General features: G+C 37.5%; 1 protein-coding gene across 1 annotated transcript in view; it reads right to left on the bottom strand.

Moving 5' to 3' along the window:
• The window catches only part of LOC138163251 (phospholipid-transporting ATPase ABCA3-like), a 230876-nt gene that overhangs the window by 124814 nt on the left and 87513 nt on the right, over nt 1-18549 (bottom strand). The window contains exons 11-12 of the mRNA XM_069090799.1: nt 16192-16373; nt 14611-14751 (exon numbers count right to left, since the gene is read on the bottom strand). Of these exons, the coding sequence (XP_068946900.1) occupies nt 14611-14751; nt 16192-16373 (323 nt within the window). The remainder of the gene's footprint in view (nt 1-14610; nt 14752-16191; nt 16374-18549) is intronic.

Genomic DNA, 18549 nt, shown 5'->3' with positions numbered 1-18549 from the left:
TTTTTTTTAATTTGTTTCCTTTTAACAGGATTCAATTCCACAATTCCTTGAGTTTCACATTTTGTCCCCCTCCCTCCCCTCCCCTCCATGGCGGCATATAGTCAAATATAGGATCTGTAAATACTTTCACATTATACATTAGTCAGGTTATAAAGACGGATTGTATCAGTTGGAATGAAAAATGGTAAAGAGGACATAAAACCAAATAAGAGAAGGAAAAAGATCAGGTATTTTGCTTCCACCTGGATATAAACTCAGATCTTTCTAGTTCTTTCTCTGGATGCACATATTTCTTCCATCATGAGTCTTTTGGGATTGACTTATATCACTGCATTGCTGAGAGGAGACCAAAGTTGGTCATCACACATACGTTGTATCTGTAATTGTGTACAGATTTCTCCTGGTTCTACTCTTCTCATTCAGCATCAGTTTGTATAAGCCTCTCCAGGTAAATATGAAGACCGTCTGCTCCTCGATTCTTATAGCACAATAGTATTCCATAATATGCATATACCACAACTTGTTCAGCCATTCCCCAATTGATGGACACCACCTTAATTTCCAATTCTTTGCCACCACAAAAAGAGCTGCTATAAACATTTTTGTACATATGGGTCTTTCTCCCACTTCTATGATCTCTTTGGGATATAACCCCAGAAGTGGTATTGCTGGATCAAAGGGTATGAAAGTATTTATAGCCCTTTGGGCATAATTCCAGATTGCTCTCCAGAAAGGCTGGATCAGCTCACAACTCCACCAGCAATGAATTAGTGTTCCAATTTGCCCACATCCTCTACAGCATTTATCGTTTTCCTGTTTTGTCATCTTAGCCAATCTGACTGGTGAGATGTGGCACCTCAGAGTTGTTTTGATTTGCATTTCTCTAATCAATAGTGAATTGGAGCATTTCTTCATGTGCTTATAGATATCTTTAATTTCTTTCTCTGAAAACTGCCTGTTCATATCCTTTGACCATTTATCAGCTGGGTAATGACTTGTATTCTTATAAATTTGACTCAATTCTCTGTATATTTTAGATGCTCTTTGTTTCTTATAGCACAATAGTATTCCATTACATTTATATAGCACAACTTGTTCAGCCATTCGCCATAATTTCCAATTCTTTGCCACCACAAAAAGAGCTGCTATAAATATTTTTGTACATATGGGTCTTCCTCCCATTTGCATGATTTCTTTGGGAAACAACCCTAGAAGTGGTACTGCTGGGTCAAAGGGTATGAAATTATTTATAGATAATTCCAGATTGCTCTCCAGAATGGTTGGATCAGTTCACAACTCCATCAACAATGCATTATTGTTCCAATTTTTCCACATCCTCTCCAGCATTTATCATGTTCATGTTTTGTCATCTTAGCCAATCTAACTAGTGATATGTGGTACTTCAGAGTTGTTTTGATTTGCATTTCTCTAACAATAGTGATTTAGACCATTTTTTTCATATGCTTATAGATATCTTTAATTTCTTCCTCTGAAAACTGCCTGTTCATATCCTTTGACCACTTATCAAATGGGGAATGACTTGTATTCTTACAGATTTGACTCAATCCTCTGTATATTTTAGAAATGAGGCCTTTATCAGAGACACTGATTGTAAAAATTCTTTCCCAATTTTCCACTTCCCTCTTTTTTTTGAGAGAAAATTTTTAATTTTCCTTTTGGCAGACCAAAATATTATGATTACATAATATTTTATAGAGTATTGTAGACAAAATAGAGATTAAACAAAGAACATTTCCTTTACTTTTTGAAAACAGAGATATAGCAAGGTGGAAAGTATAACAAGGTTCAAGAGAGCTATGGGAAGTCAGAGTAAGAGCTTGTTTATGAGTTAAATCTAGGATTTGGAGGATGCAGTATGATCTAAGATGAAGAGTAGAGACATAGGGAAATGGCTGTATTTTAGAGACTTAGCGTACCAGACAGAAGATTGGTGTACTCTACCCTGGTGAGACTACAGCTAGAATATTGTGTTCAGTTTGGGGAACCACATTTCAGGAAGAAGCTTGACAACATAATGCTTGTTCAGCATGATGACCAGAATAGTGAAGTGTCATATTCTCCATGGCAACAGTTGGGAAGCAGGAATAGTGGGGGTTGTATAACAAATCCTGGGATTAAGGCAATCAAGGAGGCAGATGGGATTAGGTTGATTGTACAGCTGAATGGCCTATGTGGGGGAAAAAAATCTCTGCTTTGCCTGTGCTAAATACATAATAACAGCACTAGCAATGGGCAAGGAGCTCTGACTTAAAGGTCCAGCCAGGGTCCATGGCTGCATGCTACATAACTTACATATGCAATGTGTCTGACAATATAATTTTTTTTAAAGCAATTGGGGTTAAGTAACTTGCTCAAGGTTACACGGCCAGTTATTTCTAGGTGTGGTGCTAAGTATCAGAGCCTGGATTCGATCCCAGGTCATACCGTCTCTGGGGTGGGTGCTCTTACTCACTGCACCACCTGGCCTCCCCTAAGCAATTGGGGTTAAGTAACTTGCTCAAGGTTACATGGCCAGGTGTTTCTGGGTGGGTGCTAAGTGTCTGAGCCTGGATTCGATCCCAGGTCACCCTGACTCTGGAGCTGGTGCTCTTACTTGCTGTGCTACCTGGCCACCCCTGTGTCTGACGATATTGAAAGTAGAATGTGATCTTTTCTAAATTCCATCTAATGATTTAATTAAGCAGAATGAGCAATAAATCCCTAGTACTAATGAGAAGAAGGTAAAATATATTATATTCAGGGTGTTTTTCCATTCAGACCCATAGTGGCTTCATCTCTGGGGTCTCTGGTCTGGACCATAGTTATACTGGAGAGAGCTTATAGTTCCAGAGTCAGTTATTAAAATTTCAGTGTGAACATTTACACCTCAAAATCGGGACTTGATTTACTGTTCTGCTGAGAGTGATGGAGAAAATGTTTATATTACAGATTAAGCTTAAAAGTACATCTTATTTGAAGAGCTGGTTATTTAACATTTGCCTTGTCCTTGACCAAAGTCCAAGGGCCCCTGCAAATTATTTAAGCTACCACTAGGGCAGCATAGACCTTTTGGAAAACTTACTCTCTTTGTACCAGAACCATACACATAAACTATATAGAATTCTCCTGACTCAGAGAATGCAACAACCTTCTTGACCCACTGCCTAATCACAAAGTATCTCATGAAAAACAAGCCTCCCACCACAGGCTCCAGGAGCACTTAAGCCTAAGGGCAGGGAAGATGTTAAAAATTTACATTCCTATAACACCTATCCTGCCCCCCCACTTATCCTATTTTCTACTTTGACACTGTCCCTTTTCAAAAGTATGTGCTTCTAACTACCCTCTCCCCCAATCTGCCCTCCCTTCTATCATCTACCCTCTTATCCCCTTCCCCCCTATTTTCCTGTAGAGTAATATACCCAAATGAGTGTGTATGTTATTCCCTGCTTAAGCCAAAATCAATGAGAGTAAGGCTGACCCATTCCCTTTCACCTTCCTGCTGTTCCCCTCCATTGTAACAGTTTTCTCTTGCCTCTTTTATATGAGATAATTTACCCTATTCTATCTCTCCTTTTTTCCTTCTCTCTTGTATTCCTCTCTCACCTCTTAATTTTATTTTTTAGATATCATTCCTTCCTATTCAACTTATCCTGTATCCTCTATGTATACATGTACACACATATACACACACTCATGTATTTATACACACATACACTCTCCTATACATATACATATATGTACATATATACATATATATATATTCCCATCAACTATCCTCATAGTAAGAAAAGTTTCATAAGCTGCAATTATCATTTTTCCATGTAGGAATGTAAATAGTTCAACTTTAATAAGGTCCTTATGATTTCTTTTTCCTGTTTACCGTCTCATACTTCTCTTGCTTCTTATATTTCAAAGTCAAATTTTCTGTTCAGCTCTGGTTTTTTTCATCAAGAACACTTTAAAGTCCTCTATTTCACTGAATGACCATATTTTCCCCAAAGCATTATACTCAGTTTTGCTGGGTAGGTGATTCTTGGTTTTAATCCTAGCTCCTTTCACCTCCAGAATATCATATTCCAAGCTCTTTGATTCCTTAGTGTAGAAGCTGCTAGATCTTGTGTTATCTTGATTGTGTTTCCATAATACTTAAATTGTTTCTTCCTGGCAGCTTGTAGTATTTTCTCCTTTACCTGGGAACTCTAGAATTTGGCTATGATATTCCCAGGAGTTTTCTTTTTGGGATCTTTTTCAAGATTGGTGAATTCCTTCAATTTCTATTTTGCCCTGTGGTTCTAGAATACAAGGTCGATTTTGCTTGATAATTTCTTGAAAGATAATATCTAGGCTCTTTTTTTGATCATGGCTTTCAGGTAGTCCAATAATTTTTTAATTATCTCTCCTGGATCTATTTTCCAGGTCAGTGAATTTTCCAATGAGATATTTCACGTTGCCTTCTATTTTTTTCATTTGTTTGTTTCTGCTTAATAGTATCTTGATTTCTCATGAAGTCATGAGTTTCCATTTGCTGCAATCTAATTCTGAAGGAATGATTTTCAGTGAGTTTTTGAAATTCCTTTTCCATCTGGCAAATTTGACTTTTTAAGGCATTCTTCTGCTCATTGGCTTTTTGGGCTTCTTTTGCCATTTGAGTTAGTCTATTTTTTAAGGTGTTATTTTCTTCCGTAATTTTTTCAGTCTCCTTTAGCAGGTTGTTGAATCTCTTTTCATGATTTTCTTGCATTATTCTTATTTCTCTTCCCAATTTTTCCTCCACTTCTCTTACTTGGTTTTCAAAATCCTTCTTGAGCTCCTCCATGGCCTGCAAACAGTTCATATTTTTCTTGTAAACTTTTGATGCAGGAGTTTTGACTTCATTGACTTCTTCTGGTTCCATGTCTTAATCCTTTTTGTCCACAAAAAAGATTCTATGGTCTGCCTGCACTTCCTCTGCTTGCTCATCTTGCTAGCCAATTACTCGACTTTTGAGCTCTTTTCATGGTATAATTCTGCCACTACAATGGAGAGAGCTATGTCCCAAATCACTGAGGTTTTCACAAATGCTGTCAGAGGTCTGAGGAAGGCACCCTCTCTACAAGCTCTGGCACACTGGCCACACACCCCAGGACCACCACCGAAGACCATGATCCAGATCCAAGCAGGTCAAAGCAAGAGCAATTAACCTCTAAATGGTTGCTTGGTCCCCCTATGATCTGAAGGCCAGGAGCTTTGGAGGCAGCCACATGGCAGCAGCTGCAGCCACAGTCACCAGGCCTTCTCTACCTCCCACCCTGGAGGCAGGGGCCAGACTGCACTCTTCCATCACCTGGTTCCAACAGAGATTCCCCACTGACATTTTACTTTCTCTTAGGTGTTTTCCTGACTTTTGAGATGTCAGGAAACCACCGCAGTTTCTGGGACAGAACTGCATGGCCTATGAGGGACTGTGCATGGCTCCCAGCTTGATGCCATAGACCCTTCCTCTTGGCTTGCCAGGCTGCCTTCAGTGGGAGATTTGTTTCTCTCTGTCACTTTGTGGGTTCTGTAGCTCTAAAATTTGTTTAGAGCCATATTTTACAGGTATTGGAGGTGTGTGAAGCAGAGCTCTGAAAAGTTCCTGTTTTTACTCCACAATCTTGGCTCTGTTCCAATTTTATTTTTTTTAGGAGTTATTACCTTTTTCTAAGTTGCTTTTTTTCATGATTTTTTTTGCATCACTCTCATTTCTTTTTCCAATTTTTCTTCTACCTCTCTTATTTGATTTTAAAAATCCTTTTTTGAGTTTTTCCAAGAGGACTTTTTGGGTATAAGACCAATTCATATTCATTTTTGACGCTTCACTAAGTTTCTGTTTTCATCTTCCCTGTTGCCATAGTAGCTTTCTATGCTCAGGTCTCTCTCTCTCTCTCTCTCTCTCTCTCTCTCTCTCTCTCTCTCTGTTTTTTTTTTTATTTTTGCTCATTTTACAGCTTGTTTTATGACCTTTAAAGCTGAACTCTGCTCCTGGGGTGCAGGGCTTCTTACATTGAGGCCAGGAGCCTGGTTACTGGCTTTCTGCACTGACACATCTGGAGCTAGCAGCTTACCTACTGTGACAGGGTAGCCTGGCCTAGTCACACCTTTTGAGAGTGTTCCAGAGATAGCAATTTGCATGGGGCACTGGGACTGGAGGCCTCACAGGTGGCCTGATATTTCCCTGGTTTGCTTAGCTAGGACCTCTGGGTCTCAGTTGCTGGATCTGTGCTATGGCTAAGAGTCTCCGGCTTGCTTGCCAGAACACCACCTGCACTGGGCTATGCTCCCCTTTTACCTAAGTGAGACAGACCTTTCTTATAGTCCTTCTAAGTTATCTTGGGCCTGAAAATTGTTTTGCCCTGACTTTTTGCAGGTTCTGTCACTCCAGAATTTGTTTAGAGGTTTAATTTAACATGTTTTTGGGGAAACTGAAGAGAGCTCAAGCAACTTCCTGGATTTTCTCTGCCATCACAGCTCTCTATGTATACCTGTACACATATATACACACACTCATATATGTATTCATACTCCCATATACCCTGCTATATAGACATATATGTATGTATACACACACATATATATACATATATATATACACATTCATATTCCCTTCAACTATTCTCATACTGAGAAAAGTTTCATAAGTTACAATTATCTTTTTTCCATGTAGGAATGTAAATAGTTCAATTTTTATAAGTTCCTTATGATTTCTTTTCCCTGTTAACCTTCTCATGCTTCTCTTGCTTCTTGTATCTGAATGTCAAATTTTCTATTCAACTCTGGTTTTTTCAGCAAGAATGTTTGAAAGTCCTGTATTTAATTGACTGACCATATTTTTCTCTGAAACATGATACTCTGTTTTACTAGGTAGGTGATTCTTGGTTATAATCCCAGCTCCTTTCACCCCCGGAATATAATATTCCAAGCCCTTCAATCCCTCAGTGTAGAAGCTGCCAGGTCCTGTGTTTTCCTGATTGTTTTTCCACAATATTCAAATTGTTTCTTCTTGGATGCTTGTAATGTTTTCTGCTTGATCTGGGAACTCCAGAACCTGGCTATAATATTCCTAGTAGTTTTCTTTTTGGGATCTTTTTCAGGAGGTGATTGGTGGATTATTTCAACCTCTATTTTGCCCTGTGGTTCTAAAATATCAGGGCAATTTTCCTTGAGAATTTCTTGGAGGATGATTTCTAGGTTCTTTTTTTGATCATGGCTTTCAGGTAGTTCAATAATTTTTAAATTATCTTTCCTGGATTTATTTTCCAGGTCAGTGAATTTTCCAATGAGATATTTCACGTTGCCTTCTATTTTTTTCTTTTGTTTGTATCTGTTTAATAGTATCTTGATTTCTCATAAAGTCACTAGCTTCCATTTGCTGCAATCTAATTCTGAAGGAATGATTCTCTTCAGTGAGTTTTTGAGATTCTTTTTCAATCTGGCAAATTCAGCTTTTTAATAAAAGGCAGTCTTCCCCTCATTGGATTTTTGAGCCTCTTTTGGCATCTCAGTTAGTCTATTTTTTAAGGTGTTATTTTCTTCAGTCAGGTTGTTGCCTCTCTTTTCATGATTTTCTTGCATCATTCTCATTTCTCTTCCCAGTTTTTTCTCCACTTCTCTTAATTGGTTTTCAAAATCCTTCTTAAGGTCCTCTATGGCCTGTAACCAGTTCATATTTTTCTTAGAAGCTTTTGGTGCAGGAGTTCTGACTTTGCTGTCTTCCTCCTGATCCATGCTTTGATCCTTTTTGTCCCCAAAAAAGGAATCCAAAGTTGGATTGCTGTGCTTGCTTTGCTTGCTCATGCTGCTACTCAATTACTTGACTTTTGAGCTTTTTGCCACAGTAGAACTCTGCTTCCAGAGAGGAGAGATTTGTCCCAAATTGCTGGGGTTTTTGCAGATGCCAGATCTATTAGTTGGCTGCCCTTTCTGAAGCCTCCATAGGCTCTGGCACCTGGTCATACACCCCAGGACCTCCACCCTAGACAGCAATCCATATCCAAGCAGGCTAAAGCAAGAGCAATTACTCCTTAGAATGGTTGCTTGGTCTCCCCACAATCTGCAGGCCAGGAGCTCTGAAGCAGCCACGTGGAGGCTGCCATCACGCCTCAGCCGCTTCTCCCTCTGGAGGGCAGAGGCTGGACCGTACTCCTGGACTCCCTGTTCCCAAAGTTTACACTGACCTCTCTCTTTGTCTTTGGCGTTTATGGGTTGATAATTCTGGAAACCACCACAGCTGCTGGTGATCTACTCTCTCAATGTCCTTCTAGCAAAGGCTGGTTGGGCCACCCTGGGGCTAAAACAACATACTCATGTGGGGCTGGGCTCTGCTCCCAGCAGGCTGAGATGAACCCTTCCTGTAGGCTTGCCAGGCTGTGTTCAACAGGAGATTTGTTTCTCTCTGTCACTTTGTGGGTTCTATAGCCCTAAAGTCTGTTTAGAGTCATTTTTTATAGGTATTTGAGGTAGTTATGGGGGTAGTGCAGGGAGATTTCCTGCCTCTAGGTGGTCATCTTGGCTCTGCCCAGGTTGACATTCTTAAACCATGTCATGGCTCAAGAAGCTCCAACGACTTCATATTTTTTAAAAACAAAATGTGAGCTCCTTTGTCAATTAAAGCCCTTCACAATTTGAGTCCAGTTTGCCTTTCCAGATTAAAATTACTTTAGTCCTTCTCACGTACTTTATGTTCCAGCCAAACCAGCTTACTTGGTTTACCTCATCCACAGTATTCCCTTTTCTATCTCCATGTCTTTGCTCAGGCTATTCTTATGCCTGCAATGTGCTCCCTCCACAAATCTCCCTCTTAGAATTCCTAGCTTCCTTCAAAGCTCAGCTCATGACACCTTCAGAAGCCATGAACTCATCCCTTACCTCGGTAGTGCCTCCCAAGTCTCACATTACATATTGTTTACTTTGTATATATTTTGCATTTATTTATATATGCATATGCTCTTTTCTTGAATAAAGTTAAACTCCTTGAGGGAATGGACTATCTCATTTTTGCCTTTGTATCTCCAGTCTCCAGAACAGCTCCTGACACACTCAGGTGCTTAATAAAATATTTGTTTCCTTGATTTGTTGATTAAAAAAAAATGCATATTTTTTACCAAGCATATAAATGGAACTCTTACAAAAGCAAATCAGGTAATCAGAGGAAAATAAGCTGATGTTAAAATTTTAAAGGCACAAATTCAATATACCATATCCTCAGATCACAATGAAGAGGATCATAAAAAGGAATGATTAAAATATGAGCATATGTGTGAACCACATGGGTCAAAGGAATCAGAAGAAAAGCAAAGGCATCATGTTTAAAACATCATAAACGATAACCCACAGGCTTCAAAAAAGCAGTTTTCCAAGGCAAATTTGTAGTGTTGAATGATTAATACTGAGAAAAAGAATAGCTAAATAAATTTAAACCTGCAAATAAAAACAGTAAAAAAAAAAAGTAACAAACCAAAGGTAACATTGACTGTCAAAGAACTGCCCCAAACTAGATAGACACATGGGTGAATTTTTCTGAACATTTAAAGAATTAGTAGACCATACCCCTTACAGAATTTTTAGAATTAGAGAACAATGATATGCTGGTCAGTTCTATAAAAGCAATATGGCACTGATTTTGAAACTTAATAAAAAGCAACACCATAAAGGAAAAATGATGAGATCTTCTCACTAATAAATATTAGATCTAACACTTTAAAAATATGAAACAGAATAATGGTAACAACAATTGCATAGAACCTTAAGGTTTATAAAGCATTTGCCTCATGACAGTGAATGCTTGTTGACTGAGCAAACCTGTGAATACACAGCACAAAGTTTAGGCACACTTAAATGTCTCCAAAAATGGCTATTTGGTATTTCATTTTAAAAGCTAATACTTCAAGTTTGAAACTCAAAATATTACAAAAGTGAATGTTGAAAACTTTTTTACATGTAATTGGAAAAAATAAAATATTACTTTTAAAAAAGCTAATGCTTATGAAGTTTAGTTATTAATATTTTAAAAATAAAATTTAATTCCCCAACAATTAGAAGTGACTTCCTTCTATTAACTCCCATAGTTTTCCATTTCTTTCACTCTTGGGACATTTATCCCATACTGCCAAGTATTATGTGTCTGTTTTGTCTGTTCTATCATAATGGAATATAAAATAACAAGTTAGAGCTCGAGGAGATCCTATAGGGCATCTGCTCCAATCTCTTCATTTTATAATTAAGAAATGGATCCAAAGAAGAAAAGTAACTTGCCCAAAGTGACGCAGGAAGTGACAGAGGTGGGATTCAGATTCAAGTTGTCCAACTCTAAATCTATCCAGTGTTCTTCCCAATGTACCACTAAGTTCAGAATCCACATCCCACTCTTCTGTAAGGGTTCTTCATCCTCACACAGTACGTAGTAAGTGATTAATAAAAATTTCTCAAATAAATAATTTCTTCACATAGCTGAAAGTCTTTAAAAATATATCAATAAAATTCTACCCACATAAAATCAAAAAATAAAGTTTTAGCTTCTTTAGTTTGAGGAATAAAAATGCCCCTTATGATTGAATATTAAATAAATATTCACCTTAAAAAATAAGGGTGTACACTCTAATAAAATGTGCTGTTTGTGCCTAAGCCTATTAATTAATTAGTGGAAGTATCTCAATTTTATATATAAAGTAATTGAGAATTTGACTGACTTGCCATGATTACACAGCTGTTAAATGTCTGAGGTAGGACTTGAACATGGTCTCTTTATTCCAAATAGAGTTCTCTTTTCCCAGCATGTGTCAAACACAGCAATCTATTTTTCTCAAGTACTCTACATGGATTGCTTGAATAGAGGCAGGCAACCTATTTTCCATACACCTTAAAAATAGTGTCACACCACATGATGATCAAGAAATCCAATGAAAGACTAAATGATTTTTTCCACCAGAACTGCATAATATGTCACTAAAAGCCCATAGGCAATAGGAAAGGGGGCCTGCCAGAAGAGCCAGTGAGCAAAACAGAAGCCAGGCCAGGACTCCAATAGTCAACAGCAGAGGGGGAGGGGTGGGAGAAGAAAAGTGAAAGGCTCTAGGAGAAAACCCCAGGACGGGGGGAAACCATTGCACAGGAAATTTGGAAACAAACAGGAGTTTTGAGGGCATGGAAGCAATCATATGGGAACTCCTCTGATTCATGGGCCCTAAGATCTCTAGCACCTGTCAAATTTAAAGATCCATAAGGAGAAAAACCTACCAGGATTCTTAGAGTAGACACACTATGGGAGGTGGGAATATAAGTGATTACAGATAAGACCCAGCAGTAGTTTTCTTGTACCATGGCTCATGAGCCCTCTCTCACTGGTATGCTCCTTCCACCGAGTATCAATAGATTATTAGTTAATAATCCAGACTTAATTAGTTTTTAGAAAGGAGTATTTACTAAGGTAGTATAATTACAACAATTGGCCCAAAGTCTGAGACATATTCTCCCACAAGGACATACAAAGTACAGGGGAAAGTGGGCTCAAGTTTAGAAAACACATGTAACAAAGGGGTAATTCACAGGTCTTGGATGCTTAAAGTCCTTTTTTTCACTGCATGGGACATTCATGAAATCTTCCTTAAGTACAGTACCACTTTCCTGGTGTACTTTTTTGTGGAGTCATAAAGCTACCTTTCTTTATTGATTCTCATTTGTCCTTGGCTCTTAATACATCATTCACTGCTATCCTGGGGTCACCGCAATGATACCCATAAATTCAAATCCTCCAGCCATCCATTGTTCACAAGACTCTCCTCAGGTTAATAGAGAGAAGGAGACCAAGATGAGGCTGACACCAGGGCTCCTATGCAACAGGGCTGTTAAATCAGTCAACAAAAACTACTTCCTGTGCAAATTAATTCCATTTCATCCAAAGGACTTTTTGTACCTAGTCTAAAGTCACTGATTAATTTATTGATGAGGATTTGTTGATTGAGATACCTAGGACTTATTTTCACCTAGTTTACATTTTTGATTGCTTGCATAAATCTGTGGAGGCATTCTCACATGCCAAAGGAATCAGGGCCTAGCATTTGGTCTGTTGCTTTAACAACAGACTTGGATTTGGCTGTCTCAGAGTCAAAGATCTTGAACAATAAATTTTAATAAAAAGAAATGAATTTCATTTTAAAGGAGGAAGAATTTTGGTTGGATAGAAGAATACTTCTTTATCAGGTGTGAAACACTAAAATGGATAAAGTTCTTTGCTTCCACCAGAGAAGTCATTAGAAAAGAACAATTTCCAAAAAAGACTGACATATGTAATGAATTAATAAAACAAATTTTAGTAAATGTTTACCCCATGTCAGGCACTATGCTAGATGCTAGAGATACAAACGCAAAACCAAAACAGTATCTACCTTCAAAGAACTTGCACTTTATTGAGGGAAACAACTTGTATACAAATAAAGTAAACAAAGTAAAATAAAGTAAATAAAATTGATACAAAATAAGTTAATTATTTAAAAAAGTTAATTTCAGTGGGAAGAGAGGTACAAGTAACTGGGAGGATCAGGAAGGCCTCATATAAAAAGTGGCACTTAAGTTCAGCTTTGAAGGAAGCCCAGGATTCTAAGAGGTACAGGTCAAAAGAGAGTGCATTCCAGGCATAGGTAATTTTGTGAAAGCTATGAAGACAGGAGATGTTATGTCATGAATAAAAACAACAAGTAGGCCAGTTTGGCTAGATCCAAGAGTTCATAAAGGTGAATATTACAAAAGCATAGAAATATAGAGTGGAATCCTGTTGTAAAGGGTTTTAAATATTCCCAAAACAAGAATGATAGAATCTAGATAGAATATATATATATTCTATCTATCTATCTATCTATCTATCTATCTATCTATCTATCTATCTATCTATCTATCTATATATATATAGAATATATATAATAGATAGATAGAATGATGTTGAATCTAGAGCCAATAGGGAGCCACTGGAGATTTATGAATTGAAGAGTGACATGGTCAATCCTACCCTTTAGCAATATATTTTTGGCAGCTGTGTGCCAGACCAGGAACTAGAGGTAGAGAAACTAATTAGAGGTCAGAGCAGTAGTCTAGGGCAAGGGTGATAACTTGAAAAAAAGACATATCCACATGAATGGAGAAAAGGGCAACAATATGAGAGATGCCATGGAAGTGGAATCAAGACTTGGTGAATAACCAGATATGGGAGTGAGAAAGAAAAAAAGTCAATGACTCTCAGATGATAAACCTGTGTGATCAGAAGGATGGTGGTACCTTCAACAGGAATAAGGAAGACAGGAATAAGGGGATGGAGGGTTGGTATCAGAGAAAATGGTAAGTTCTGTTTTAGATGCATTAAGTTTTTTAGAAACCTAAGAGACATTCAGTTGGAGATGTCCAGTAGGTAGCTGGTGTTGTGGGATTAACTTAAAAGAGAAACTATGGCTAGATGCATAGAGCTCGAAGTCATCTGAATTAAGATGACATCTGGAAGCTGATGAGATCACTAAGAGAGAAGGTATAGGAAGAGAGAAAAAAAACGGGCCCAGTGCCTTGGGGATATATCCATATTTTGTGAGTTGGAAGGCTGAGAATAATCCTGCAAAGGAGACTGAGGGGGGATCCTACAGGTAAGAAGAGAACAAAAAAGAGAAGAACCAATATAGTCATCATTTCAGAGGTGTCAAGGAGGATGACCATTGAATAAAACTCAATGGATCTGGCAATCAATAGTTTATTCATAACGTTGGAGAGAGCAGTTTTAATTGAGTGATGATACTAGAATATGGATTTCAGAGGTTAAAAATGAAGAGAAAAAATGTGAGGATATACACAGGATAATAGCTTTAAGGGATGGTGTGATCAAGTGAAAGTGTTTTGTTTTATTTTTTAAGGATAAAATAAGCGTGTATTTAGGCAACAGGAAAAGAACCAGTAGACAGTAACTAAATTTATTTATCTAAAGGCAAGATCTTGGAGCAGGTAATGATTTATACTTTATCTCTGTTATGTTATTTCATTATTTTGCAAAGAAATTCGTGTTTTGGGTGGGAGGAAACTTTCATCCTGCCTGTCTGAAGTATCATATCTAAAACTTTGTATATCTCTGATTCAGGTCAACTAAGATATCCTCCAAAGCCTATTATTACCATACATTTGTCCCCAAAATATCACAGTTTGGCAGCAAAAAGCACAACCTTCCCCTCTTTTCTGTTCTCCAATTCCAAGCCCTGGCATTATAAGGACCAAGTGAAAGAAGGATGCAAAAAGTATTGAGAAAGTAAAGAAATCATTTCTGCATATACTCTAAATTTCACAGAGGCAGCTTCTCAAGCTAGACCTAACTTCTTAGAGTAAAACATACAAACACACACAAGAAAATTTGCTCCTTTCCCAGATAAAAGAGGTAAGAAATATAGGGATGAATTAAGAGTAGAAGTTGTAAGAAAGTCTTTGTACACACACTGAATGGGACATGTTATTAAGATGTGATATTTAATTCCTTACTAGAGGCAAATCCCTTAAAATATAAGAGGAAAAAATATAAAACTCTAAACAAAATCTTAGTCCTAATTAGAAAGGAGACCAGTGTGACAATACCTTGGTGAGATTTTTTATCTTTATTCCTGGTAGTAGGTCTCTAGGTTCAGATTCAAAGAATTCATGCTGTGGAGAATTCTCAAGGTCTTCCTCCTCCTTTTCTTCTAAACTTATTCTTGGTTTCCCAAACCAGTAGGAAGGCTACGGTATAAATCAAAACTCTATTACCAAGATGGGCACTAAGTGACAATGCCACAGCACTTTTGAGAGCATCACAGTTCTGCACACTTTTTTGCTATTTAGGATTAATGAAGTTATATTAAACTGAGATACTAAAATTCTGTAGTCAAATGGCATAAAGACTTCAATCTCTGAGACATTTAACAGACATTCTCTTATTCAAGAAACCATGATCAAAATGAGGTAACTCCAGATTAAAATCCAAAATAAAAGAGAAATGGGGAAATCTTTATACTTCTACAAACTGGATCAAATTTCTTTTCTTGAAGAAAACTGGATCAAATTTCTTTTCTTGAAGAAAACAATCTTGTGAGTTAGTCTAATTTTTTTTGGGGGGGGGCAATTGGGGTTAAGTGATTTGCTCAGGGTCACAGGTCTAAGGCCACATTTGAACTCAGGTCCTCCTGACTCCAGCTCTGGTTCCTCTATCCACCATACCACCTGGTTGCTCCTAGTCTAATTCTTTATCTACATTTTAACAAGGAAAAACTTGAGGCTTATTAAGCTTAAATGGCTTAAGTGGTATGCTTGGGGTCACTAAACACTGGAGCCAGGATTTGAACCCAAGTCCCTTGACTTAAAGTTCAAAACTTTTACATGATATCAGGCTTGGTTTTTTTCAGTCAAATGGGAATCAGGTTAATGTCTCTTTTCCTATGTCACAATGGCTTCTGGCCTAAAAAGACCTGAGGATGGTGGAGCTGACTGCAGTCTAGCAAAGCTAGGGATGGAAGGGAGCAAAATAAGAAAAGCACTTTGCTGTTAATGACCCAGGCAAGTGGCAGAATGGGAACAACATGGAGGTTACCTTGGCTCCTGTTATGATAATCTCTCTGACTTGTGAAGAAGGTCAAAGGCCCCAAAATGTTTTTCCAACTTAATAATATCATCAATGCTTATGTCCATTATATCTTATTAATCTATTTACTTCTGTTTTTAAGAGGAATCAGCTTCTATGTCTGTAAGTTCCTGAACATGCAACATCTTTCATCAGGAAATCAATAAAAATCTGTATCCCCAGTCCTCCTTATTCATAATTTCTCAGAGAGGGGAAAATGATAGGAAGAGGGAGTTTATTTACAACTGGTGAGATGTAGGCCTGCAGTTCCACCACTTACAGATTTAGGTACATGTTTTGTTTACATTTGACCAGCATGGTGCTGTTACTTGACTGACTTCAACTAAGAAAAAACTAAAACTGAGGCAGTTTTTTTTAACATGTTTTTTAAATTTTTAACGGTTTTTTAATTAACATGGTAAAGACACAATCTGTAATTCTACAGTTGTTTCTCAAGGCTTTTGTATCAGAATACCATAGGAAAACAGGAATCTTGAAATTTCCTCTTCCATAAAAGAGCAATAAATATGGTCAATCTGAAGAAAAACAGCATCAGAACTCACCAGCAAGAAGAAATACCAGGGCTGGGGTATACCATATTGCCCAGGAAATACAGCTTCCACATACCAGGTCACCAAACCATAGAAAACAGAGTCATATAGTAGCATTAACACCACATGTCCTAAAGCGAGGTTATCATCTATGTTAAAAGGTGACAGAAAGTCTTTCCATTGCATGCCTGTCCCTGCAATATACAAAAATAAAATTATTCTGTATACTAGACTCAAGACATATAGTCTTTGAACCTTTTCTGTCCACAGAACACTTTGGTAAAGAAAAGGACATACTTAGCAGGTGATTCTACAAGGCCTTCAGAAAAGTTATCCCTGTTTCAAGTATTCTGTGCGTCTGCTTCTTCTCAAAATCAGTTTGAAAGCCCCAAATAATGTGTTTACTTTTAATAGTTAGGTCAAAGCAAAGGTGTTTAATGAAACAGTGTAGCAGTGTAAATAAACTATGTCTACCAGAAAATTTAGGTAACACTCTCCCACGATTATAAAAAGCTATCAGTGGGAAAAGTGGACATGTAAAAAAATGAATACATAAAAATATAGGGAACATGTGTGACATGTAAGGAGCATATATGGCGAATACATGTTAGTGGAGGGGTTACATCCCTGTAACACTATACTACATGTATGTGAGGCACAAGAATGAAGGGTAAATACACTTCTGATACCATAGGGACATTACTGTCTTCTGATAATGTTATTGTATTGTTTTCTGTGGGCCTACTACCTGTTGCATGCTGCTCTCTACTGAGAGGACATTTACAAGACAACTACATAGAAATTGTTTAGAAGAGGGTACTCAAAGTTGATTCTTAGAAGTTTTAATTCCATGTGGAACACAAATAGAATAAGTAAAGAATAAATATGTAAAAGACCATGAATCAAAGAATAAAAGTTTAGATCAGATAGAAAGGAAAGAGGATGAATGAAGAGATCAAGGTAAACAAATTTTTTTGGTAGAAAAAAGGTGAAGAAAATGAAAAAACAAACAAAAGATGTGAGAAGGGAATAGAAGGGAGGTGATTCTGAATTAACCATTAATCATTTAACTGAAAGACTGTAAATTCCTTGATGGAAGAGACTGTCTTTTTCCTCTTTTTGTATCCCCAGTGCTTAGCACAATGCCTGGCACATAGTAGGCACTTAATAAATGCTTACTGATTGACTGAGAGATAAGAAGGGGAAAAAAGGGAAAAAGATTTAAATAATTAAATAATAAGAAATTTAAAAATCAGTAGGCTAAATAAAATTCCTAAAGGAGTTTTAGAGGAAAAGTTTGACAAATAAGAAGGAAGTTAAAGTCGAGGGGAAGAGGGCCTATGGAAAGAGAGCTACCTTAAAGTAGATTAAATAAAAACAACTATAGGTACAAAATACTATCTTAAAAGAAGGGGAATTTAAAATAAAAATTTCAGAAAAAACAAGATAAGACACTAAATAAAATTGGAGTTTACTAATTGGAGTGATATGGCCAGAATTGTACTTTAGGAAGATTAATCTGACAGCTGAGTAGAGGATGGACTGGACTGAGGAGAGACTTAAGGTAGGGAGAACAACCAACAGCTATTGCAATAATCAAGGTGAAAGGAGATAAGGGCTTGCACTAGGGTGGTGGCAGTGTCAGAAGAGAGAAGGGGTATATATAAGCTGTTACAAAGGAAAAGATGACAGGACTTGGTAACAGATTGGATATGGGGAAATGAAAGAGTCCTGAAGAATACACATTTAATGGAGGCTAGAAAGCAAAAGTACTAAAATGCCCAGACTCTGAGGGTTACCCCTAGGATCCCCAAGATAGTAATAGTATTCAACTACCCTTGGTGGCTTGACAGTCAATGGGCATGTGCATTGGGGAAGTAGCCAGAAAGGGGAAGGGAGTTACACATTGCTTATTCATTCACTCACTCTTCATATTTATTATGGCTGTTTTGGTTACCTAATTATGCAATTTACAAGCTAAATCCCTACCTACTACATTGTATAGAATGAAAGAAATACAGAAAATAGAAATTACAAGGAATCAAGCAGTTAGAATTATTCTCTGCTCCATATACAACTGAGGATAATCACCTCTACCTCCACAGGTATGACAGAAACCTCTTGGGGAAAACAGAGTGGGGACACTATCCCTTGTGTACTTGTATATTATTACAGCCTCATCTCACCTCCTGGTGCTGCTAATAGCTGCCTCGTTGAAGCAAGGTCAGAAATGCCCTGTAGTTATATATGCTCTCAATCATGTGGTCTGTGAGGTGGTTGTAAGAGGTTACTGTAGTCTTTCAGAATGCTACAGAAAAAAAGACTTCAGTATTCTCAAGGAATGTCAAGAGTTCCTAATATTCATTCTTC

This window comes from Petaurus breviceps, unplaced genomic scaffold (assembly GCF_028583685.1).
Source record: "Petaurus breviceps papuanus isolate PSGF00001 unplaced genomic scaffold, PetGlider_PUasm1.0 187, whole genome shotgun sequence".
In the NCBI taxonomy this organism is placed as follows: Eukaryota; Metazoa; Chordata; class Mammalia; order Diprotodontia; family Petauridae; genus Petaurus; species Petaurus breviceps.
Note: the sequence above shows the minus strand (reverse complement) of the source record. Positions and strands in the feature narration are given on the sequence as shown.